The sequence below is a fragment of the Notamacropus eugenii genome, chromosome 1 (genome assembly GCF_028372415.1).
Source record: "Notamacropus eugenii isolate mMacEug1 chromosome 1, mMacEug1.pri_v2, whole genome shotgun sequence".
Taxonomy (NCBI): Eukaryota; Metazoa; Chordata; class Mammalia; order Diprotodontia; family Macropodidae; genus Notamacropus; species Notamacropus eugenii.
The window spans coordinates 607546272-607572212 of record NC_092872.1 but is presented as its reverse complement, the minus strand read 5'-3'; the positions used below and the strand labels follow the sequence as shown (position 1 = coordinate 607572212).

The following is a 25941-nucleotide window of genomic DNA, read 5'->3' as shown; positions in this document are numbered from 1 at the left end:
TGTGTGTCATGACTGATCTTTCTTTTTTGGCAGCAGCTGGCTTAAAAAGGGCATGTTTCTTTCTTGAGCTAAGAGGCAGGCAGACAGACTGGCTAGTTAGACAGGGAATACTGAGAACCTTACCAGCTCACTGAGAAAGCCCGTGTATTTGTGGCAAGAGGCTGCAATGGGGTTTTAACACCTGGTGATACTAGTGAGAGCCAGACAAGGCTGGAAGAATCTAGTGCTAGGGAGAGTTCCAGGTGAGTGAGCAAAAGGTGCTTTATTCAAGCACGTGGGAAAAACTAAAGTTAGATTAAGTACTGATTAATGATGATTGCATAGCTGTGTATTTCTATGATATCTTTGAAAATATATTTATGTTTGAGTGGTGTGGTTCATAGTCAAGTAGACCGATTCAAGTCTGATTCACATTGCTGGTGACTGTGAACAAGTCACATAACCCTCCTTGCTCCAGGCAACTGTGCAAGGTGATAGAAAGGTAAGGTTGCTTATCAGCACAGGTGGAAGGAGTCTCTGTACTGTGTCCCCTCCTCCACCCTATCCTGCTGTGAAACCACAGACCTACATCCTTCTTCAAATGACTATGTTAAGCTCTTTCAATAAAGTTTTATTTTTTAGAGGAAAAAAAAAACAAAATTAAGTAGAAAATTTTATTTTTTATTAAGGCACTTAATCTCCCAGTGCCCTAGGCAATTCTCTGAGACTATAATCAGAGAATCAGAGAATTTGAGAATTTAAACCCTATGTGAAAAAAAATGCCCATTAGAAAGTACTGGGTAAGTCCAGGTTCTGTTTAATAACCTCCAAAGAGGGGGAAACCCACCATCTCCAGAGCCAGCCTATTTTACTTTCAGACAGCTCTAATTGTTTAGAAATTTGTTTTGACATTGAGCCTGAACTGGCCTATTTGCAACGTCCCCTCATTCCCTGTGGTTCTGCCTTCTGGGGCCAAACAGAGCAGGCCCAATTTCTCTTATGCATGACAGCCCTTAAAATGCTTCAATGCAGGATCGTGAGTTCCTTCCCCCCCTACCCCCCAGTCTTTTCATCTCCAGGCTAAAAACACCCAGTTAATTCAACTGATCAGCATGTGGTAGGCTTTCATAAATTGTGATACCCAGCACTGAACATGATGCTCCAGTTTAGGTCAGACAAGAGCAGGGCACAGTGGGACCATTACCTCCTTATTCCTGCAAGCTGTGCCCCTCTTACTGCAGCCCAAGATCATGTTAGCTTTTTTGGATGTTAGATCACACTACTGACCCATATTGAGCTTGGATTCCACTAAAAACCCAGGATCTTTTTCAGAACAGTTGCTACCTAACCATATCTCACCACCTTCAACTTGGCAAGTTGATTTTTTTTTTTTTGTACTCAAGAACAAGAATTGAGATTTATTTCTTTTTTTAAAAAAATTATTTTATTTTCAGTGTTCTACAATCACTTTCATATATCTTAGATTTTTTCCCCTCCCTCCCTCTCCTTCCTCCCACCTTCTCCACTCCGTCCCTGAGATGGCATACAATTTTATATAGGTTCTACACATGCATTCCTATTAAATACATTTTCACTTTAGTCATGTTACATAGAAGAATTAAAATGAACGAGAGAAATCATAAAACAAAACATAATACAAAAGAAAATGATCTGCTTCATTCTGCGATTGAATTCCACAATTCTTTCTCTGGATATGGAAGGCATTTTGCCATAAGAGACCATTGGGAATTTTTTAAGTCCTTGCATTGCAATGAAGTACTAAGACTACCAGAAAAATTCCCCACAGACTGTGGTTGTTGCTTTGTACAATGTTCTCCTGGTTCTGCTTCTTTCACTCCGCATCAGTTCATGTAAGGGTTTCCAGGTCTCTCTGAAGTCTTCCCTTACAGCACAATAGTATTCCATTACATTCATATACTACAACTTGTTCAGTCATTCCCCAGTTGATGGGCATCCCCTTGATTTCCAGTTTTTGGCCACCACAAAGAGAGAGCTGCTATAAATATTTTTGTACATGTGGGACTCCTTCCCATTTGTGTGATCTCTTTGGGATACAGTCCCAGAAACCATATTTCTGGGTCAAAGGGTATGCACATTTTTGTAGCCCTTTGGGCATAGTTCCAAATTGTTCTCCAGAATGGTTGGATCAGCTCACAGCTCCACCAACAATGAATTAGTGTTCTAACTCTCCCACATCTTCTCCAACATTTATCATCTTCCTCTTTTGTCACGTTAGTCAATCAGAGTTATTTTGATTTGCATCTCTCTAATTAGTAGTGATTTAGAGCATTTTTAAATATAATTTCTTCCTCTGAAAACTGCCTGTTCACATCCTTTGACTGTTTATCAACTGGGGAATGACTTGTATTCTTGTATATTTGACTCAGTTCTCTATATACTTTGGAAATGAGGCCTTTATCACAGACACCAGCTGCTAAAATTCTCTCCCAGTTTTCTGCTTCCCTTCTAATCTTGGTTGCATTGGGTTTGTTTGTGCAAAAACTTTTCAATTTAATGTAATCAAAATCATCCATTTTGCATTTCATAATGTTTTCTATCTCTTGTTTGGTCAAAAATTTCTCCATTCTCCATAGATCGTACAAATACACTCTTCCTTGCTCCCCTAATTTGTTTATAGTGTCAATCTTTATACCTAGATGATATATCCATTTGGATTTTATTCTTGTGTACAGTGTTAGGCATTGGTCTATGCCCAGTTTCTGCCACACTGTTATCCAGTTTTCCCAAGAATTTTTGTCAAACAGTAAGTTCTTATCCCAGAAGTTGGGGTCCTTGGGTTTATCAAACAGTAGATTGTTATATTCATTGACTACTGGGTCTTGAGTACCAAACCTATTCCATTGGTCTACCCCTCTGTTTCTTAGCCAATACCAAGTGGTTTTGATGATTGCTGCTTTATAATACAATTTGAGATCTGGTAGGGCTAGGTCACTTTCTCTAGCATTTCTTTTCTTTAGTTCCTTTGATATTCTGGAACTTTTATTGTTCCAAATGAATTTTGATATTTTTTTCTAGCTCTATAAAATAATTTTTTGGTATTTTGATTAGTATGGCACTGAATAAGTAAATTAATTTAGGTAGACTTGTCATTTTTATTATATTAGCTCAGCCTACCCACAAGCAACTGATGTTTTCCCACTTACTTAGATCTGACTTTATTTGTGCGAAAAGTGTTTTGTAATTGTGTTCATATAGTCCCTGGGTTTGTTTTGGCTGGTAGACTCCCAGATATTTTATAATGTCTACTGTAGCTTTAAATGGATTTTCTCTTTCTATGTTTTGCTGTTGAACTTTGTCAGTAATATATAAAAATGCATTGAGATTTATTTCAGTTGGATTTTATCTTAATAGACTCAGTTCAGAGCTCTACCCTGACAAACTCCTTTTGGATTCTGACTGTTATCTAGTGTATTACTTCTCCTGACTTGATGTTAACTGCAAATCTAAATGATAAAGTCTTAAAATAGCACGGAGTTAAACACAGATCCCTCAGGTACTCCACTGGAGAGCTCCTACCACATTGACATTGGATCATTAATTACTATTCTTTGAATTGTGCCTTCCAATCAAAAAATATTTTTTAGCCCCTTTTATAAGGCGCTAGATGAAGAGAAGTCATCAGCGTACTACCAGCTCCTCTTTTCTTTTTTAAATTAAACTGACCATTTCTCAGGCTCAAAGGAGGATAGCCAGAGAGCACGATCTCCTGGTATGTTGGGCACCTATGTGGACTGTTTCTAGTGGGTGGTGGCCACTGAGAAAGAGCAGCCCCTTCTATTCATGCTCTTGAGGGAAAGATGGTGGTTCACAGTCTTTGTCCTAAGCTCTATTGGTCACTTACTCTCAGCATCCTCTTCATGGACCAGAAGCACTAACTTCTTTTTTTTTTTTTGAAGGGGAGGGTTTAAATGCTTTTTATTTTAGACAGCCTACATGACATGTTTTTAAAAACAATGCCTTTGCTCCAAATAAATCAAAGTCAAAAATAAATGAATAAAGCTCAAGATGATATCAGTCCAAGTTTGTCCAAGTCCCAGTGTTGTGTAAATGACAAAAAGCAACAGCCAGTTATGATGACAGGTGATTCAAAGTAATCATCTGTATTTGTTAACATTTCTCCACTTCTAAACCATCCTTGAAGAAAATCATATATGGAGTCACACCATCCTCATGGAAATCCAAGAGAGCCACCATGCCATCTGGATTCATGTTTTCACCTATGAAGAACTGATAATTTTTAAAATTAGCAAGGATGTGTTTGATCTATTCTGTAGCTCCCATCATAAAAGGTTTTACTCTATCTGGCTTGTGTTCTTCAAGTCTGCCCTTGATTGACTTCATGTAGTCTTTGATGTACTTTTTGTAGGATTCTTTTGTGAAATTAACTTCTTGCAGATGATGGTTTATTACTATGTCAGCTCCAGTGATTACAGTGGCATCTGTTCCTTCACCCTCAGGACCTTCAGCAGAGCCATTTCAACCGATGAGTGAATCATCAATGGTACCTTCTGTCCTACTGACCATCTTCCCCTCCACCTTCAGGCACAACCCATTGGCGATCTCGTGGATATTGTAAATGTTGGAGAACATCTCATCATGGCTGATGAGGTCCCAGTAGATGATCATAGAGGTGGCAGGAGGGAGGTGGTGGCAGTGCTGCGGGGGCCTGGAGCTTGGTGTGAGTGTGATGCAGCCCAGAAGCCCTGACTTCTTGATCCAGGCACAGCAATGAGTTGGCTGCAGAGACCAGAGGCAGAGGTGGCCTTTGGACTTCCTGCACCATTCTCTCATTCAGACATTTCCATTGAGAAAGCAAGAAAAACAAAACCCATCATAAATATGTGTAATTATGCAAAACAAATTCTCACATTAGTCAGGTCCAAAAATAAAAGAAGAAAGAAAAAAGATTAGAAAGAAGAAAATAGGCTTCACTTTGTACTCTGAATCCATCAGCTCTGTATCTGGAGGTGAATAGCATGTCTCCTCATGAATCCTTTGGAATTGTCATTGATCATTGTATTGATCAGTTATTAAGTCTTTCAAAGTTGATTATCTTCATGTTATTATTATTATTCTACAAGTTATCTTGGTTCTGCTCATTTGACTTTGCCTCAGTTCATTCATTTCTTCTGGGTTTTTCTGAAACCATCCCCTTAATCATTTCTTGTAGAACAACAGTGTTCCACCACCTGTATATACCATAACTTGTTCAGCCATGCATTCTTTGGCTGATAGGCATCCCGTCAGTTTCCAATTTCTTGCCACCACAAAAAGAGTTGCTATAGGTATTTTTATACATATAGATCCTTTTCTTCTATTTAATTTCTTTGGGGGTACAGACCCAGTAGCAATATTGCTGTGTCAAAGGGTATACAGTTTAGTCGTTTTTTGGGGGCATAATTCCAAATTGCTTTCCAGAATAGCTGGACCAGTTCACAACTCCACTGACAGTGCATCAAAATATCTGTTTTTCCATAGCCCAGCTGGCTTCTTATGTTCTCTTTTTGTCAACTTTGCCAGTCTGATAAGTGGTACCTCAGAGTGGGTTTTATTTGTATTTCTCTAATTATTGACAATTTAGAGCATGTTTTTTACATAGCTATTGATAGATTCCTATGAAAACTCCCTATCCTTTAACCATTTATCATTAGGAAATGGTCCTTATTCTTATTAATTTGACTCAATTCTATATATATGGAATATATATATGTATATATATATATATATATATATATATATATATATATATATATATATATATATATATATATAAAATGTGTGTGCATGACCTTTATCAGAGAAACTTGCTACAAAGATTTCCCCCCCGTTTCCTGCTTCTCTTCTAATTTTAATTGCATTGGCTTTGTTTATGCAAATTTTTTTAAATTTTATGCAAATAAAATTATCCATTTTACCTCCTGTGTACCTCTCTATACCTTGTTTCATTATGAGCTCTTCCCTGTCCACAGATCTGACAGGTAATTTCTTCCACGCTCCACTAATTTGCTTATTATATCACTCTTCATATATAAATCATATGCTCACTTTATGCTTATCTTGCTATGTAGTGTAAGATGTTGGTCTATGTCTAGTTTTTACAGTATTGTTTTCTAGTTTTCCTTACAGTTTTTGTTGAAAAAAAAAGTTCTTGCTCCAAAAACTGGAATCTTTGAGTTGATCAAAAACTATGTTAATGTGCTAATTTGCTTTCCTTTATTATGTGCCTCATCTATTTCACTGACCAACCTCTCTACTTCTCAATACCAAGTTATTTTGATAATTATAGCTTTGTAGTATAGTTTGAGATCTGATATTGCTAGGCCTTTTCCCTTCCCACTTTTCTTCATTATTTCCCTTGATGTTCTTGACCTTTTGTTCCTTCAGTGAATTTTTTTGCTTTTTTCTAGCTCTTTAAAGTTATTTTTTGGTAGTTTGATTGACATGGTACTGAGTTAGTAAGTTAATTTAGGTAGTATGGTCAGCTTTATTATATTGTCTCAGCTACTCATGAACAACAAACATTTCTCCAACTATTTAGATCTGTATTTGTGTGAAGATTATTTTGTAACTGTGTTCATGTAGTTTTTGTATGTGTCTGGGCAGGTATACTCCCAAGTATTTTGAACTATCTGTAGTTATTTGATGTTAAATAGTATTTTATTTTTTTCCCACAATTACATATCAATGCAATTTTTAGCATTCATTTTTACAATATTGTGAGTTTTAAATTTTTCTCCCTACTTACCCTCCCCTCTTCTGAAAAAAAAGTTTGATATAGTTTATACATATGCTATTATGTAAAACATATTCATCACAATTATGGAAGAAGAAACAGATCCGAAGGAGAAAAAATCATGGGAAAGGATAAAGTAAATGAAAAAATAGGCTTCAATCTGCATTCGGAGTCCATCAGTTCTTTATCTGAATATGGATAGCATTTTCCTTTGTGAGTCCTTTGTGCTTGTCTTGGATCACTACGTTGCTGAGAAAAGCTGAGTCATTCATAGTTGATCATCACACAGTGTTGCTGATACTATGCACAGTGTTTCCCTCATTTTCCTTTGCATTACTTCATACTAGTCTATCCAGGTTTTTCTGAAATGTGCCTGCTCATCATTTCTTATTGCACAATAGTATTCCATTACATTCATATACCACAGCTTGTATAACTATTCCTTAACCGATGGCTATCACCTCAATTTCCAGTGTTTTGTCACCATGAATAGGGCTGCTATAAATATTTTTGTACATGTAGATCCTTTTCCCTTTTTTTATGATCTCTTTAGGATACAGACCTAGTAGTTGTATTATTGGAACAAGGGTATCCACAATTTGGTTGCCCTTTGGGCATAGTTCCAAATTGCTCTCCAAAGTGCTGAGATCAGTTCTCAACTCCACCAACAATGCATGAATGTCCCAATTTTCCCACATCCTCTCCAAGATTTATCATTTTCCGTTTTTGTCATATTAGCCAATCTGATTGGTGTTAGGTGGTATTTCTGAGTGTTTTAATTTGCATTTCTCTGATCAAAAGTGATTTAGAGAATTTCTTCATGTACCTATAGATATCTTTGATTTCTCCAGTTGAAAACTGGCTGTTCATACCCTTTGACCATTTATTAATTAGGGAATGGTTTGTATTCTCATAAATATGACTCAATTCTCTGCATATTTGAGACACTTGCTGTAAAGATTGTTTCCCAGCTTCCTGTTTTCCTTCTAATTTTGGTTGCATTGGTTTTATTTCTACAACAATGTTTCAATTTAATATGATCAAAATGATTTATTCTACATTTCATAATGCTCTCTATCTCTTGTTTGATCATGCATGAATTCTTCCCCTCCTCATAGATCTGACAGGTAAACTATTCCTTGCTCTCCTAATTTGGATTGCTTCATTGTTTATGGTATCTTTTAGCAAGATGTAGTTTTCTTCCTTATCTCTTTTAATTAGGCCTATTTTTGCTTTTACTTTGTCTAGGATCAGAATTGCTACCCCTGTTTTTTTTGTTTTTTTTACTTCAGCTGAAGCAGAATAGAGTCTGTTCTAGTCCCCTACCTTTATCTGTGTGTCTCTGCTTCCCTTCTTATCTGTTTATGATTTTCTTGGATCTTGATATTGGAGATCAAAGTTTTGGCTTAGTTCTTTCCTCCTTAGGAAGATTTGAAATCCTCCTCTTTTGTTGAATGACCATTTTTTCCTCTTGATGTATTATGCTTAATTTTGGCAGGTAAGTAATTCTTGGTTGTAGTCCTAGCTCCTTTCCTTCCAGAATGTCATGTTGCATGCATGACTTCCAATCCTTTAATGTTGTTGTCAAGTCCTGTGTGATCCTGATTGTAGCTTTCTGATATGGAATTGTTTCTTTCTAGCTACTTGTAACATCTTTTTTTTCCTTGACCTGAGAGTTCTGAAATTTTACTGTAATGTTCACTGGAATTTTTATTTTGGAATCTCTTTCCTGAGGTGACCAGTGAATTCTTTCAATGCCTATTGTACCCTCTGGTTCCAGGACATCAAGACAGTTTTCCTTGTTAATTTCCTGAAAGATGCTGTCCAGGTCCTTCTTTTGATTATGACTTTCAGGTAGTCCAGTGATTCGGATATTGTCTCTCCTGAATCTATTTGCCAAGTCAGTTGGTATTTTACATGAGATATTTTACATTTTCTTCCATTTCTTCATTCTTTTGAATTTGTTTGGTTGATTCATGATGTCTCATAGAGTCATTAGCTTCCATTTGCCCAATTTTAACTTTGAAGGTGATGTTTTCCTCAATTAGCTTTTGTACTTTCTTTTCCATTTGGCCAATTGCACTCTTTAAGGAATTGTTTTCTTTAGTGGATTTTTGTATTTCCTTTTCCATTTGGCCAATTCTACTTTTCAAGTAGTTTTCCAAGCTATTGACTCTTTTTTTCATAATTGTCTTGCATCACTATCATTTCTTTTCCCAATTTTTCTTCCATCTTGCTTATATGATTTTTTAACTCCCTTTCTTCCATGATTTTTTTCTGGACTTGATACCACTTCTCATTTTTCTTTGGGGTTTTGCCCATAGGGATTTTGACATTGTTGTCTTCTTCTGAGTTTGTGTCTTTGTCTTCAGATTCTTTGGTTGTTGTTTCATGCTTATCTTTTAAATTTGATCTCTCCTCTCAGGGTGGAAGGGGCTCTGTCTCAGGTTTCTTGAACCAGTGGCTGCAGGCCTGGGCTGTTTAGCTAGGGCTAATGTTTCCCTGATGTCTGGTGCTGTGTTAAGGATAGTGGGGGGTAGCTGGTGCTGCTGGAGGCTATAGGGGTTTGGCAGCTTACCTGGTGCTGAGCTGGGGTCCTAATGGTGATGACTAGTGTGTATTGAGGCCAGGTGGGGTTTTTTTCGCATTTCCCCAGGGTTACACTAAAGTACATGGAGGTCCAGCCCTGGGGAATGCCTGCTGGTCTGGGGTTGTGCCAAAGGATGTGAAGGTCTGACTGTTGCAGGACACTTGCCTGCCTGGGGATACACTGAAGCACACAGTGGTTTTCAAAGCTGGAGTCTGTCAGTTCCCCTGGCTCTGCTAAGGCACATGGAGGGGTCCTGGTGTTGGCATTTGCCTGCTCCACCACACAGGTTTAGGACCTCCCACTGGTTTGCTGAGACACTCTCTGTCCTGGAATGAGCTCCTCTTTTACCCAAGTGAGATGGACCTTTCTTGCTGATCCTGCAAGTCTCCTGGGCCAAAAGACTGCTTCACCCCATCTTTCCGATGGCTCTGCTGTTCTGGATTTGTTCTGGGGCACTACTTTATGGTTGTTTGGAGGTGAATATGAGAGAGCTACAGTGATTTGCTGTTTACTGCACAATCTTGGCTCCCAGAAGTCAGTTATCTGTAGTTATTTTAAAAGGAATTTCTCTTTCCATCTTCCTGTTGGATTTTGTTGGTAATATACAGAAATGCTATGGGTTAATTTCATATTCTACAATTTTGTTGAAGTTGTTAATTGTTTTGATTAGTTTTTTAGTTGAGTTCAGAGTTAATTCTTATAATTATATAATTATGTATAATTATAATATAATTCTTATAAATATGTATTATCTCTAATACAGTGTTGAAAAAAATGAAAGTTCATTTCCCCATTTGCATATGTTTATTTCTTCAATTCCTTTTTGCTTGTCTTAGTGTGCTATAGCTAGCATTTCTAGTACAATATCAATAGTAATGGTGATAATGGACATACTTGCTTTATCCCTCATCTTACTGGAAAGGCTACCAGCTTCTCCCCATTACAGATAATGCTTGTTCTTAGTTTTAGATAGATAGCACTTATAATCTTAAGGAAGGTTGTTTATTCTACTTAATATTATTATTTCTAGATAGGTGGTACAATGGATAGAGCACCAGTGCAGGAATCAGGAGGACCTGAGTTCAAATCTCATCTCAGACACTTGACACTCACCAGCTGTATGACCTTATCAGGCAAGTCACTTAACCCCAACTGCCTCATCCTGGGTCATCTCCAGTCATCCTGATGAGTATCTGGTCACTGGATTCAGATGGCTCTGGAGAAGGGAGGCTGGTGACCTGCACAGCCCTCCCCCACTCAGAACAAAGTCAAGTGCAAGTCATGGCATCATTTCTCTGATGGCATAATCTGCTTTGCAGTGAAGGACAAACACACACAAATTATTTCTAGAATTTTAAAAAACACATTTGGGTGTTGTATTTTGTTGAAGGCTTTTTTCTACATCTGTTGAAATAATTATATGCTTTAAAAAACGAATAGTCAATTATGTTTATAGTCTTCTTAATATTGAATCAGCCCTTCATTCCTGGTATAAAACCAGCCTATTTATATTTACCTTTGTAACATATTATTATACATTGCTATAATCTCCTTTCTGGCATTAATATTCATTAGAGAAATTGGTCCATCGTTTTCAATCTCTCTTTTGATTCTGATTTAGGTATCAGGATGATGTCTGTGTCATAGAAAAATCTGCGTAGAACCTCTTCTTCATTTATTTCATATAGTTCATGTAGTATTGTAATTAATTGCTCTTTAAATATTTGGTAGAATTTCCTTGCAAATACAATGATCCTGGGGTTTTTCCATTTTATATCTCATAATGCTCTATCTCTTATTTGGTCATAAATTCTTCCCTTTTCCATAGATCTGACAGGTAAACTATTCCATGTTCCCCTAATTTGTTTATGGTGTCAGTCTTTCTGACCAACTCATTCTTAAAGATTGTTTCCAATTAAGTTTTAATCTTTGCTTTTGCTTTAGAGGCCCCTTATTGAATTAACTTTTATTGCATTATGGTTGATAAAAGATGGATTTGATATTTTTACTTTTCTGCAATTATTTTTGAGGTTTTTGTGTTCTAATACAGGGTTAACTTTGGTGAAGATGCCGTGTACAGTTGAGAAACAGGTATATTCCTTTCTATTCCAAGTCAGTATCTCCAGAAATCCGTCATATCTAACTTTTCTAAAATTCTATTCAAGTTCCTTAACTTTTTTATTTTTTGGTTAGATTTATTTAGGTCAAAGAGGAATAAGCTGAGGTCCCCCACAATTATTCTTTTACTATCTATTTCTTCCTATAACATTTAACTTATCCTGCAAGAATTAAATGCTATGCCATTTGGTGCATATAATATGCTTAATATTGACATTAATTTATTGTCTATGGTACCTTTTAAACAAAATTTAGTTTCCCTGCTCATCTCTTTAATTAAATCTATTTTTGCTTTTACTTTATCTGAGATCATAATTGCTACCACTGCCTTTTTAAAAAAAACTTCAGCTAAAGCTGGAGAAGAGAGTAATAGGCTGATTGACTGTACAGCTCTGCTTCACTTAAATCCAATTCATATGCAAGTCAAGATATCACCTTCAGGATGTCATTGGTCTGTTCAAGAACAAAGGACGAGCCACAACAGAGGGTTCTGCTTGAGGTGTCTCTGCTGAGAGAACCCCTAGAGGGATGATGTGAGTTAAATCTCTGTCACACATATTTCTTACATACATGTTTCACTGCTATTAAGGTCTCAGTTTAAGCCTGCAGGAAGGGAATGAATCAGGTTTTTACAATTTTTTGTATGAATTGTCTTTATCTGTGACTAGTAGTAGTTGCCCTACTGCTATTTCTCCTCCTCCTCTTCTTTCTTTTTCCTGTAACTTGGTCCCTCTCTCCACTAGAGGCACCATAGCCATACAGTCCATAGGAATATAAATTTTGGTTGCCTATGTTTTGTAAGATATTTTAGGGCTTGAAGGCTAGATTAAAATTTTTTTATATTTTTTCCAAAAAGCTGGGATAATTTACTTTTTGTTCTTTGCAGTTTCCATTTATGATTTTTTTGAAATATAGATCTGAAAAAATGGGGTTTTAAAAAGTCCATTGTATTTCAAATGGAGCTATACTTGACTATACTTTAAACCCAAAATACTCTGGCTTTCATTGAATAGCCAATGTTAGACCCAGCCGAAGCCTCTGTGGCTCAGTTAAGATTTTGATGCTTTACAATGATGTAAATAGCAATTGTTTTCTGTTCTGAGAGTTTTCCCCTTACAGACTGATATGTTTGTGATGGTAAATTAGGCCATCTTTTGTCTCAATTCTTACCTAGCCCTTTGTCATTGAATGGGCATTAAGTGGGACAAACTGAGACCTGGGAAAGACCTTAATTTAGAAAGGCTGTCACTTACTGCATCCTGAGCCATTGTCAGTTGTCCTGACTTTGGAGGAGAGAGTGAGGCTGAGGACTTTGTGAAGCTCTGCCTCACCTAAATCCAATTCGTGTTAAAGTCAAGATACCACCCTCATGATGTCCTTGGTCCTCCTCAAGAACAAAAGATGAACAGCAACAATTTCAGCAGAAGCACGATAGATTCTGCTCTAGTCTTTTAAGTCTGTGTTTATCTTTGTTCTTAGTGTTTCTTGTAAATAACATTATTGGATTCTGGGTTCTAATCCATTCTGCATCCTCTTTTGTGTTATGGGTGAGTTCATTCCATTCACATTTACAGTTATGATGGCTAACTGTGTATTTCCCTATATCCTATTCTCATATCTTTCCCTTTCTTCCTCCCCTTCCCCCCCTCTCTATTTAACAGTCTGCTTAGCTTCTAAATCCTTCCTAAACCTACCCTCTTTCCCCTAGCCCTACAGGGGACATATCCCTTTTGAATATGTTTCCCCATTCAGCTTTGTGTATTCTTCCCTCCTTGTTCAGATCTAAGTGATGTTGAAGTGATATCATTGACCCTCCACTGTATAAACTCCTTGCACACTGGTGGTAAGTAAGAAAGTTGTTGTCCACGTTTCTGGATGATGAGGGTTGTGACCTAGCATGGACAGGTTAGAGGTCAGAAACTAATGTGCAGGCCCAAGGAGCTGTGTGAGGAAGGGCCTATCAGAGAGGAGAACATGGAGTCACATGGCCAGGGGATGGTGTCTCGGGAGATCCAAAGTTCAGAAAACAGTATAAGAAGTCCCATCTTCCTGCACGTGTTGTAGTCTTCCTGTAACCTTACTGAGGGAGGCTACCCGTCCATTCAGGGGAAATGCTCATTAAGGTTAATAAAGGCTTTCCTGATTTCACAACAGGTATAGTTCTTTATTTAAGGTGAGCATGTTTCTCACCGTTGGGGGCTTGTTAAACAGGCTCACTTCTAACACCCCATTTGTGAGATAATTTTCTGTATTCTTCCTCCCCCCCTTCCCTTTTCCCAGTATGTTCCTCCTTTCTTCTTTGAGATAACTGAAACATAACGGAACCACTTAATTTTGTTAATCGTCCTATGGCATTCTCAATGCCTCGTGACAGTGTCCGTTTGGTCTAGGATAGAGATCTCTGCTACTAAGATCAAAACCACATGGCTGCTGTTTGCTTTCAGAACTCCTTTCTTGGTCAGTACACATTTTAGAGTCAGTGCTCACTACCTTTCCCCTCTGACCTGGATCCATGATCCAGAACTACATAGCAGGCAACAAGAGCTGGCAGATGGCACTCAATTCTACATTCAGCACTTATTTAGGGGTCCTCTGGGATCTCTCTGTCCTGGTGGTCCTGTTGCAGCCCTCTTTTGCTCCTTGGGCACTGCAATGTGCCACACTGCCTGCATTGTCCTGTCCAGACCTTGTCCCTAGTGTCTGCAGACCTATCTCCTGAAGCCACCTGGGCTGGAAAAATGATTCACTGTGACTTTTTCCTTGGTTTTCCCTATCAGAATTTGGTCTGGTTTGTTTTCTGGATCTTTGCCAAGAAGGTATGGCAGACTAACTAGATTCTAATACTTCTCACTTCACTATCTTGACTCTGCCTCCCTCTACCCTCTGTCCGATCAATTTAGAATCTAATTGTGTTACTATGTAGTTCACATATCTTCATTTTTACCACCACAACAAGACACTTTTATCAAATCTTTTTGAAAATACAAGTAAGTTTAATCTACAGAATTTCCTTTATCTGCTAATTTCATGACAGTTAAAGAAGGAAATTGATTAGTCTGGCATGACCTATTTGTGATGAACCTTGCTGGGCCTGCTCTCTGTAAACAGCAATTTTCTTTTTAGATTTTCACCGTCTCCTTAATGATTCATTCTAGAATTTTCTGAGGCATTAAAATCAAACTCACTGGCCTGTAGTTTGCAGCTGCTGATTTCCTCCCTTCTCCATTACTGTGATTTCACACAGATTCTATCATCTTTCAGATATTACTGACAGTGTCACTAGTCCCTTCTGCCCAGTTCTCTTGTGTTGTAAGGACATAATTTCTTTGGGCAGGTGACCTGAATTCACCACAGGCAGCTTGGTGACCTCTGACAATATCCTACCCATCTTGGGTCAGTAGCATGGTGTTCAGTTGGTTCTCCTTTGTGGAGAAAACAAGCAAAAGAAACACTGTCTTTTTTCTGTTATCAGTCATCATCTCATCTAATCCAGGCAAAGCTGTAGGTAGAGCAAGTGTCAATCTGCAGCTAGGTGATAGACTACCAGGCCTAAAGTCAGGAAGACAGACTTCAAATCTGGCTTCAGACCTTCCTAGCTGAGTGACAATGGACAAATCACTTAGCCCTGTTTGCCTCAGTTCCCTCATCAGTAAAATAAACTGGAAAAGGAAATGGCAAACTACTCCAGTATCTCTGCCAAGAAACCCCCCAAAAGGGGGCATCAAGAGTGAGACACAACTGAACATGACTAAGCAACAACAAAGTGTCAATTTCCTTCCTGCCAGTTCCCTACGCCAAAACAATCACTGATTTTTTTTTTTTAAGGGAAAAATCTCTTTTGTAGACCAGTGGTCTCCAAAAAAGGGCGCACAAGACAATTGCTGGAGTACACTGAGGAAAATATTTAGAATTTGTTTATATTTTGCAAAAAAACCCAATGAGATCCATCTTTACTAATACTGAATATATGAACTGGCACATTCTTCAGGTGGTTCAAAGGTCTATCTCATACATGGCATACCGCACATGAAGTATCCTAGGGAAAAAGAAGGCATTCCAAGATGTGGGGAAGTTGACAGTGGTGCCCTCATCTATTTGTTCACTTTTAGTGTATGGCAATATCTCGCAGCCCAGGTAAATAGATTAACTAAAATAACTCTTGCAAAATCCAAGGAAATAGAGATTCCTTGAAATCATGGATTAAATGAAAGCATATGTGAAAAACAAGATGGCAGACCTAAAACAATGATGGTCTAGTTACATTTGACAAGAAGTCAGGCCCCAAATTTAAATATATGTGATTATTTGAAATATGGATTTATTTTCACTGTGGTGACCCTAGCCCAAAGGGTATATTGTGCCTTAAGATAGTCACTGATACTATGAAGTCATCACAAGTAGCACAGCATTTTAAAACTAAGTGTCTGCTGCTCAAAACGATTTGTCACCCGTAACAACTCTTTTACAAGATATACTTCAAGAAGACTATCTGAATTTGAAACAGCATTTTCTAACTTGTTTAAAAATCTAAGCAAAGAGTTTCCGTGGCTTTTAAACCTATTTGTTAAAAATATAAAATTAGCTAAATTGTTTCAATCAGCAAACATTTATTAAGCACCTACTGTGTAATAGGTACTGAGAATATAAAGACCTAAAAAAAAAATTGTTACTCTCAAGGAGCTTACGTTCTTGTGGTGGGGGATGGAGGAAGGGGACCAAATGTATACATATAAATATATACACAATAAACCAAGGAAATAGGAAGAGGACACTAGCAAAAAAGCTTTGTGAAAAAGGTGGTGTTTGAGTTTTGACTAGAAGGAGAGGCTTCCATGAGGTGAGGACAGAGTGTATTTTAGACATTGGGGATGGCCAATGTAAAGGCAGAGAGATAGGAACTGGAGGTGTGTGTGAGGAAAAGAGAGTCCAGTTTAGCTGGACCACAGACCTTATCCTTTTAAAATGTGTATTTTTTTGTATATCATAGGTATATAATTTATAAATAAATAAAATACAATGTCGTAGGAGTGTTGGGGGCAGCTAGGTGGCACAGTGGAGATAGTGCTGGGCCTGGAGTCAATAAGATCTGTGTTCAAATCCAGCTTCAGACACTTGCTAACTATGTGACCTGGGTGAAACACCTGACCTCAGTTTCCTCATCTGTATAATGAGCTGGAGAATGAAATAGTAAACCACTCTAGTATCTTTGCCAAGAAAACCTCAAATGGGGCCATGAAGAGTCAAACTTGACTGACAAGTGACTGAACAACAACGAAAGTTATATACTCAAGAATTTTTTTCTGTGATGTGAGATCAAAAAAGTTTGGAGACACCTGGTCTAGACCACAAGGCTAAAACCAAGGTACCAGCACAGTACTAACAAGAAAATACACATGAACCATAAAATGTCAGAACAAATTTAGAAGAAAAACAATTCCCATGCTCTGATGAAAACTGCAGCTTTACTGTTAAACAGAAATAATTCAATTTTCTTGCCGCAGAAGCAAAAGGGCCCCAAAGGTTAAGGCATATGCTCTGTGCAGGTGTTCTGTGTCACCAGGCTGAGTGTCTAAGCAGATTATCAAAAACGTTTCTGAGAGTCAGTGTTCATAAAATGGGCTTTTATTACCAAATCCATTGTTCTTTTAGAATGAGGGAAATATTCCTTGTTGGTTTCATTAATCTTGTTTCTCCCATGCCTTCTTCCTTATTGCTATAAATGAAGCCTCTGCTTCTTGCCATAAACATCCTGGATAAAGATGAATGTTAGTTCAACTCCTTTACCATGTAAGGTCCTTCTAATACATAGCCAATCTTCCTGTAATAATTCCTGGTGCCAACTCCTGTAAAGAAGCAGAAAAATCAGGTACATGAAACTCTAATAAATAATTACTATTTCTCAAAGAGCTAAAGACTCAGAAAAAAGTCTCATGATAAGAATGTTTTTAAAAATATATGTCAGAAGATCATAGCTTTAGATCTGGAGGAGACTTCAGAGGTCGGCAAATTGAACCTTCTCATTTGTGTGATACTGGACAAGTTAGTTAACCTCTTGAATCTCTCCTGCCTTTATATCTCTGATCCTAGGAACTGAGGCCTAGAGAGTGAAGTAGTTTGTCCTAGGTCACACCAGAAAGTGAACCTGAGTACTCTACCTCTAGATCCAGAACTCTTTCCAAGTACCACGCTGCCCCCTGTAAAAAACCATTTACTAGTTCAACAGCAGTCATATAGAGTGTTCCCTTTGTGGTTCAGTCTTTTCAGTCACGACTGACTTTGGGACCTCATTCGGGCTTTTCTTGGCAAAGATACTAGAGCAGTTTGCCATTTCCTTCTCCAGCTCATTTTACAAATGAAGAAAGTGATGCACATAGGTTTAGGTGACTTGCCCAGGGTCATATAACTTGTAAGTGTCTGAGACCAGATTTGAGTTCAGGAAGATGAGTCTCCTCTTCTATGGACTAAGTGAATCTTATGGACTACGCACTGCCATACATGTCAGGGAAGATACAAAGAGAAGCAAGACAAAGGCTCTGCTCCCCTACCCCCTACCCCAGGGCTTACCTCATAGGAAAAATCTCATAGGAGCTTCTTAGGAAATCAAAATTACTTGATAGGACATGAAAATACTGAATTTAAGCTTCATGAAAATCGATCTACTACTACTGTATTTAAAGGGAAAACAAACTTTTATAAGATTGCTTTTATATACACACACACAACCCATATATATATAATATCTGGGGGTGGGCATGCAAATAACAACCTGAACTAGCTATACCTGCTCAGAAAAGAGAATGTTTTTTGCTTCAAAGCAGTAAAACTTGGATGGTAAAATGCAGGTGTTTCTCAATTTGCTCCCTTTGTTTAACTGAGTATGAGGGTAGTTAAGGCAATTTCATTTAGATCCATGCTCTTCTTAGGGTGGGCAATCCCTCTGCACATGTAGATAAAAAACCATCCATATGGTCTTTTCCTAGTCTTTTTGTACACTCCCCATTGTCCTGAAGGCCATTCTGTGGTTCTTTTACCATTTCAGAGACACCGATTCTCCGCTCATGCTCTCCCTCTGTTATCCCTCACTCTACATTAATGGCTCACCTTTTTTTAGAAATAGCCCTTTTATGCTCCTGTTCATGTGTAAGTCATCACTGATGATCTGCTATCAACTATTTACGTACTGAGGTCATGACATTCACTGGCACATAACATCAGTGGGAGAAAACTGGTGTTAGAAAAAGTTGGACTTTTGCTGCAGGAAGCAGTTTGGGAACCCTGTACTTTGTACAGTTTCCCAAAAGCACCCCAGTCTATTCAATTCTAGACCCAGTTCTCTGTCCCTCAACCATCCAATAGTAATGGACTAAATAGGTGGACTACCTAAATAAATGTTCATAATTTTGGAAATAATAAAATCTGACGTGTTTTCCAAAACTGTGAGTGGGTACACTATTTGATGATTGCTATTAGATCCTAAAAAATTATACCATCATTGGAAATGAGAAGTGAAGTCATTAAAAAACAGCAGCAAGACAAGGACAAAAGACTTACGTCAGTCAGTTCCTGACACTATGTCTTCCTATCTCACCCAAACTGGAAGTAGAGCAGCCATTCATGGGCCCCATCCCACTGCTGATCAGCAAAGAAGCTTCACACTATTCTGCTTCCAACCCTGGGCCAGCAAGCCCCTCCTAGGAAGCCTGGGGCCAGACTGAGTGAACAATAGACTGCCAACTCCTGAGCTCAAGCAAAACACCAATCTCAGCCTCCCCAGGAGCACAGATTGTAAGAATGTGCCACCAAGTCCAGTCAATGATCTAATAGCCTTTCCTTCTTGATCCCTCTGAAGCAGCAAATGCTATTGATTACCTTCTCCTCCTGTATGCTCTCTCCACTCTGGGTTTTTGTGTGTCTCTGTTTGTTTTTCTTCTATCTGTTCAACCACTCAGTCTTCCTTGCTGGTTCTTTATCAATGTCATGCCCACTAACTATGTTTGGATGCCTGTCAAGGCTCTGTCCTGGCCCTTCTTCTCTTTTCTCTAGACAAAGGGTTCTTTAATTTTTTGTGTGTCATGGACCTCTCTGGCAGTCTGGTAAAGCCCAACCCCTTCTTAGAATAATGTATTTAAATGCATAAAATAAAATATGCAGGGTTACAAAGAAAACTATTGAAATGCAGTTATCAAAATATTTTTTAAAAACCAAATTAATGCAGGTCGTTTTCAGAGGAAGAAATTAAAGATATCAATAGTCATATGAAAAAATGCTCTAAATCACAATTGATTAGAGAGATGCAAATCAGAACAACTCTGAGGTACCACATCACACCTATCAGATTGACTAACATGACAAAACAGGAAGATGATAAATGTTGGAGAAGATGTGGGAGGAGTTAGAACACTAATGCATTGTTGGTAGAGCTGTGAGCTGATCCAACCATTCTGGAGAGCAATTTGGAACTATACCCAAAGGGCTATAAAAATGTGCATACCCTTTGACCCAGCAATATTGCTTCTGGGACTGTATCCCAAAGACATCACAGAAATGGGAAAGGGTCAAAATACAAAAATACTTATAGCAGCTCTCTTTGTGATGACCAAAACCTGGAAATCAAGGAGATGCCCATCAATTGGGAAATGGCTGAACAAATTGTGGTATATGAATGTAACAGAATACTACTGTGCTGTAAGAAATGATGAACAAGAAGACTTCAGAGGCCTGGAAGGACTTACATGAACTGATACTGAGTGAAAGGAGCAGAACTAGGAGAACTCTGTACACAGGAACAACCACAGTGCGCAAGGAATTTTCCTGGTACACTTAGTACTTCATTGCAATGCAAGGACTTAAAAAAAAATTCCCAATGAACTCTTGAGGCAAAACACCTTCCACATCCAGAGAAAGAACTATGGAATTGGATTGCAGAATGAAGCAGACCATTTAAGTTTCATATTATGTTTTGTTTTATGGTTTCTCCCATTCTTCTTCTATGCAACATAACTAAGGTAAAAATGTATTTAATAGGAATGTATGTGTAGAACCTACATAAGCCATCTAAGGGAGGGAGTGGGGGGGGAAGAAGAGGAGAGAGGGGAAAAAAAATCTAAGATATATGGAAGTGATTGTAGAACACTGAAAACAAATAAAATAATTTAACTAAAAAAACCCAAATTAATGGACCCCATATTAGGAATACCTGCTCTATACTATCTTACTCATCATCTATCACTTTAATTATCATCTTTATGCAAATGATTCTATGTCCCCTCTATACTTACAGAGCCACCACCTTAGTTCAGGCCCTTATCAGCTCCCACCTAGACTATTCTAATTGGTTTTCTACCTCATTTTTCCTCATTCCAACCCTTTCTTCATGGAGCTGCCCCAGTGACTATTCTAAAGTGTGGGTCTGACCATGGCACTTCCTCGCTCAGTAAACTTCACTGGCTCCCTATGACTGCCAGGACCAGACATCAAGTCCATTGATATTGAAAGCTCTTCACAATGTGGCCCCTACGTAGTCTAACTACACTGGCTAACTTGCTGTTCCCTCTCCATGACACTTCATCTCCTTCTCTGTATCTTTGTCCTGGCTGGTTCCCACCCTTGAAATGCTCTCGCCCTGCTTCCATCACTTCATTTCTCTAGTTTCCTTCAAGACTAGGCACAGTCCCATATTCTGCACGATGTCCTTCCCGCTGCCCCCAGCTGCTAGTGCCTTCCTCTCTGATTCATCCCGTTATATGTACTGTACGTATGTACTTGTTCACATTTAGTTTCCCTAAGGGAGGGCAGGAGCTCTTTTTGCCTTTCTTTCCATCTATCCTCAGTGCTTAATACGGTACCTGTATAACTGCTCAGGAAATGCATTTTATTGATTACAAATATTTTTGGTTTGGATTGGAAGATACCAGATGATCCACAAGAGGTCGATATTGTCTTCTGATCATCATACTGATGTCTAAGGTTTTGGTTTCCTCCTAACTGCCCCTCCCCTCCCCAACTAAGAATTATTTCATGCCTCTTGCCCCAGATACAAAAATTATTTTTTATGGCTTCTATAGGACACTTTCCTTCCACCAAGGCCTGGACCAACTGTTAAAAAAAATCTGTTAAAATACCGAAAGTGCTAAAAGTTCATTAGTAATATTTTACGTTGTACGTCCAAATTCAGTTATCATACACAAATATCTCACCACAATTTCATTCAACAGACTGCTAAAGGGTAAAGGATTTAATAAACATAATCATTAAAAAGTAGACTGGACCTGATGAGGCTTTGCCTATCTATAAGTAGTAAGGCCGGGAAAAAGTAATGACATCAAAGGCTGGTAATAACAAACTAGACCAAAGGTGAATGAAGTTGTATTTTCCCTTCAAGTATTTTTGTATTGTGCCAGTGGGTAACTTCCTGCGGAAGTTTAACTGCTGTGACTAAGGATAAAGAATACCTATTTCTGAGAAGAGGAATAAGCAATAGATTTCTCAATTAACCTCTTCAGTTTTCATCAGTCAATTCAGGCTATTTGGTGGCTGTGTCTGCTGAATGCCCTGTGTACCCAGCTCATCTATTACACAAAAGGTAAGAAAGGACATGGAAAGAATGGCAATTTGAAGCTGAGTTACTCAAAATACGGCTTGGTATTCAAAGCAAGTGAATCAAGAAGGTAATCAGAACTAAACTCACCCAACATCAGCTCCCACAACCATAAAGGAATGTCATGCTACTCAAACATCTACCTGTTTTTCATCCCTGACCATCATTTGAACAAGTAGTAGTGGACTTCATTTAGTGGAACTTGCTGTAGACATGAGGAAAGCAAGTCTAATATGTTTTTTTGTTCAGGACCCAGAAACAACCTGGTCATAAACATGATAAATACAATTGCAAAGGTGCTTTAAAATATAACAGTGCTATTGTTGCATCATTCCTATAATGGTCTATAGTAACAGACACTACTTTAAAGCAACTTTACTTTGTACCCCCAGAGCCTGCCATATAGTACGTACTTAATAAGTGTTTGACTGAAGGACCTAAAAAAATCCATTTCCATGCACAAGGCAAGGGATCCCATCCCATTTCCTCCAACACACTGGCCCCTCTATCATCCCCACTCTCACTTATCTTCAATCTCTCCTTGTCTACTGGTAGCTTTCCTACTGCCTATAAACATGTCTCCCTCATCTTCATTCGATCCATCTATCCCCATTAGTTTTGTGGATAAATTCCTCCAGAAGGTGATCTGCAATAGGTGTCTCCACTTCCTTTTCTCTCACTCTCTTCTTAACTCCTCTTTATAGTCTGGTTTCCAGTTTCATCATTCGGCTGAAACTGCTCTCTCCAAAGTTCCTAATAATCTCTTAATTGCCAGATCTAATGACCTATTCTCAGTTTTCATTCTTCTTGACCTCTCTACAGCCCTTGACGCTATAGGTCACCATCATTTCCTTGATATTCTCTTTCCTCTAGGCTTGGGTGACACTGGTCTCTTCTGGTTCTCCTCCTAGCCATCTGACTAGTCCTTTTCAGTCTCCTTTGCTGAATCTTCATTCAGGTCATGCCCACTAATGGTGGGTATCCCCTAGGACTCTGTCATGACCCCTCTTCTTTTTTCCCTTTATACTATTTCACTTAGTGACCTCATCATCTAACTCAGTTCCAATCATCATCTATATCCTAATGATTCTCAATTCTATTTAGCTATTTTTAACCTCTCTGCTGACCTTCATTCCTGAATCTTCAATTACCTATTAGACATCTTGAACTGGATGTCCAGTAGAAATCTTAAACTCAACATGTCCAAAATGGAACTCATCTTTTTCCTTTCTCCCCTGACTTGCCAGGCTTGTCCTTTCTTCCTAATTCTCCTATTGCTGTTAAAAGTGCCACCATGCTCCTAAGTCACCTAGGCTCTAAACCTAGGTGTTATCTTTGACTTCTAATTCTTTCTCATCTCTTATATCCAATTTTTTGCCAAGTCCTCTCAATTTTACCTTTTTAACACCTTGAAAATATAGGCGTACTCTGATACTACCACAACCCTAGGGAAGACCCTCATCTTTCATACCAGGACTCCTTGTGATAGCCTTGCTGGCTGCATTCCCTGCCACAACTTCCCACTCCAGACCATCCTCCTCTCAATTGTCAAACTGACCTTCCTAAAGCATAGGTCTGACCATGCCAACCCCCTTACTCAAGCTCTAGTGGCTCCCAATTACTTCAATGATCAAACATAAAGACCTTCATACCCTGCCCCTGTCATTCTTCTTACCTCTTACGCTCCCTCCATGTACTCATCAATCCAGTGACATTGGCCTCTTTGCTATTCCTCCAACAAGACACACTCCTCCTGACTCTGGCCCATGCCTGGAACACACTCCCTCCTCATCTTTGCCTGCTGACTTCCCTGGCTTCCTTTAAGCCCCGGATAAAATCCCACCTTCTACAGGAAACCTTTCCAATCCCCTTAATTTTAGTATCTTCCCTTTGCTGATTATTTACAATCAATCTTGTATATAGTGTATGTCTATGCAGTTGTTTGCAAGTTGTCTCCCCCAGCACACTGTGAACTCCTTGAGGGCAGGAATTGTCCTTTGCCTTTCTTTGTAACCCTAGCTCTTAGCACAGTACCTGGCACAGAGTATACACTTAATGTTTATTGACTAAATGACTTTAGGAAGAATATGGCATAGGGAGAGATGGAATGACAGGAGGTTATGACTGGATAAAGGAACTGGATAAAGAGTTCTTGATCAAGGGAGCAGCACTTGTTGAGTGGTAGCAGGATCAAAGTATTGACTGTTCTGGAGTACAACTGAGGTGGAGTGGAGCAGTGGATCAAGAGTGTTGAGGAGACTGAAGAACTCAGAAGTTGATGTTCCCTAGCATTAGGGCAAGAGTTGAGGTGAAGGAGACTGTGAACTAGGGCTTAGCCTCAATGACAGGATATTATTAGAAAACCACTAGGACCTGGATTGGGTGAAAAATTTGAACAGAGTGAACCTCAAAAGAGAAGAGGGCTCTAAAAGATAGCAACAGAGGTAAGTCTGAAAGAGGTAACGGGGAACAAGTGGTATTGCAATCATCACTCTGATATCAGTGAGCTGGGGATATGAAAGTACAATAAGTACTGGAAAAGATGGTCAGGGATGTAGTATCAGCTAGGTCTTTGTTAGTGCCAGATGATGGAACACGTATCAGAGGAAGAATATACATAAAAGACATTTACAATTAGGGAACATGAGCTTTCCACGTAGTGGAAAGGGCAGGCAGATCTACAATGAGACCTTGGCAGGACAGAGTTGAGGTAGATGGAGAGAAGAAAATGGCAAGTGGAGGGTTAGGAACAGAGGTGTTTTGCTCTTAGGCAGTCAGGGAGTCTGTACTGCTAGGTTTGAAAAAGCAAAAGGGTTGGGAGGGTGTTTGTTAACTATTGAGGAATGAGTTTAAGCACAGTGTCCGTTGTAACCGCTGGTGAAAACAGATGAGCTGAATGCTCCTGGTCATGGCTCCATCAAGTAAATAGAGGAAAAACATCACTAATTCTCCAAATTCAGATTTATAGATTTAATATCAACCAACATATTAAGAGGTTACTTGAGATGAAATTATAAAATTTGTATGAAAAAATAGATAGAGAATTATGAGGGAAAAAAATGGTGGAGGTACAAGTAGCATTACTAGATCTCAAAATGTACCATAACGAAAAACTGTCTGGTTCTTGAAAAAGGGCACAGAAACAAGCCAAAGGAATAGATGAGAGAACCCACTGTATATAAAAGATTAGTGTTTGATAAACTCATGTTTAAAAGCACTGGGAATGAAATCATTATTCAACAAATATTACTATAAAACTGGTAAAAAAAAAAAATCATTGAGCCCATGCCTCACATCATGTATCACAACAAGCTCTATTTGGATTTGTGATCTAAAGATTTAAAAAAAAACCAAAAACCAAACATTTAAATTGGAGGAAAAAGGAAATATATAATTAGTAGATAAAAAATTTGATGGATTTTACTATACAAAAATTAAAAGGTTTTGCATATAAAAAACCCAAATATCTAAGATTAAAGAAAAAAACAGATTGGGAAAAATATTTGTAGTAAATATATCAGATAAAGATTGGACATTCAGAATCTTTAAGGAACTGATGCACTACAGTAAAACTAATAATACACACTACCTAACTGAGCAGGGTCAAAGGACATGAGCAGATAATTTATTAAGAAAGAAATCTAGATTGTTAACAACCACGTGAAAAGATGCTAAAATTCTCTAATATTCAGAAAATCCAAATTAAAAGTAAACTTTAAGATATCATAGCCCCCCAAAAAAGAAAAGAAAAAAAGGTTTAATGTTGGAGAATTAGACATACTAATACATTATTTGCAGGATTGGGGAAAAAATTTTGTAAAGCAATATGCCAATATGCTGTAAGAATCACAAAACTGATCATCACTGTCAACTCAGAGCTTC

The 25941-nt window shown here is 38.3% G+C and overlaps 1 protein-coding gene and 1 pseudogene across 1 annotated transcript in view; both read right to left on the bottom strand.

The window, feature by feature from the left end:
* Nucleotides 1-1485: 1485 nt before the first annotated feature.
* Nucleotides 1486-5692, bottom strand: LOC140520679 (translationally-controlled tumor protein homolog pseudogene; annotated as a pseudogene).
* Nucleotides 5693-17068: 11376 nt separating this feature from the next.
* Nucleotides 17069-25941, bottom strand: part of ELP3 (elongator acetyltransferase complex subunit 3) — a 123280-nt gene continuing 114407 nt past the window's right edge. The window contains exon 15 of the mRNA XM_072634792.1: nt 17069-17305. Coding sequence (XP_072490893.1) covers nt 17229-17305 — 77 coding nt within the window. The 3' untranslated portion in view covers nt 17069-17228. The remainder of the gene's footprint in view (nt 17306-25941) is intronic.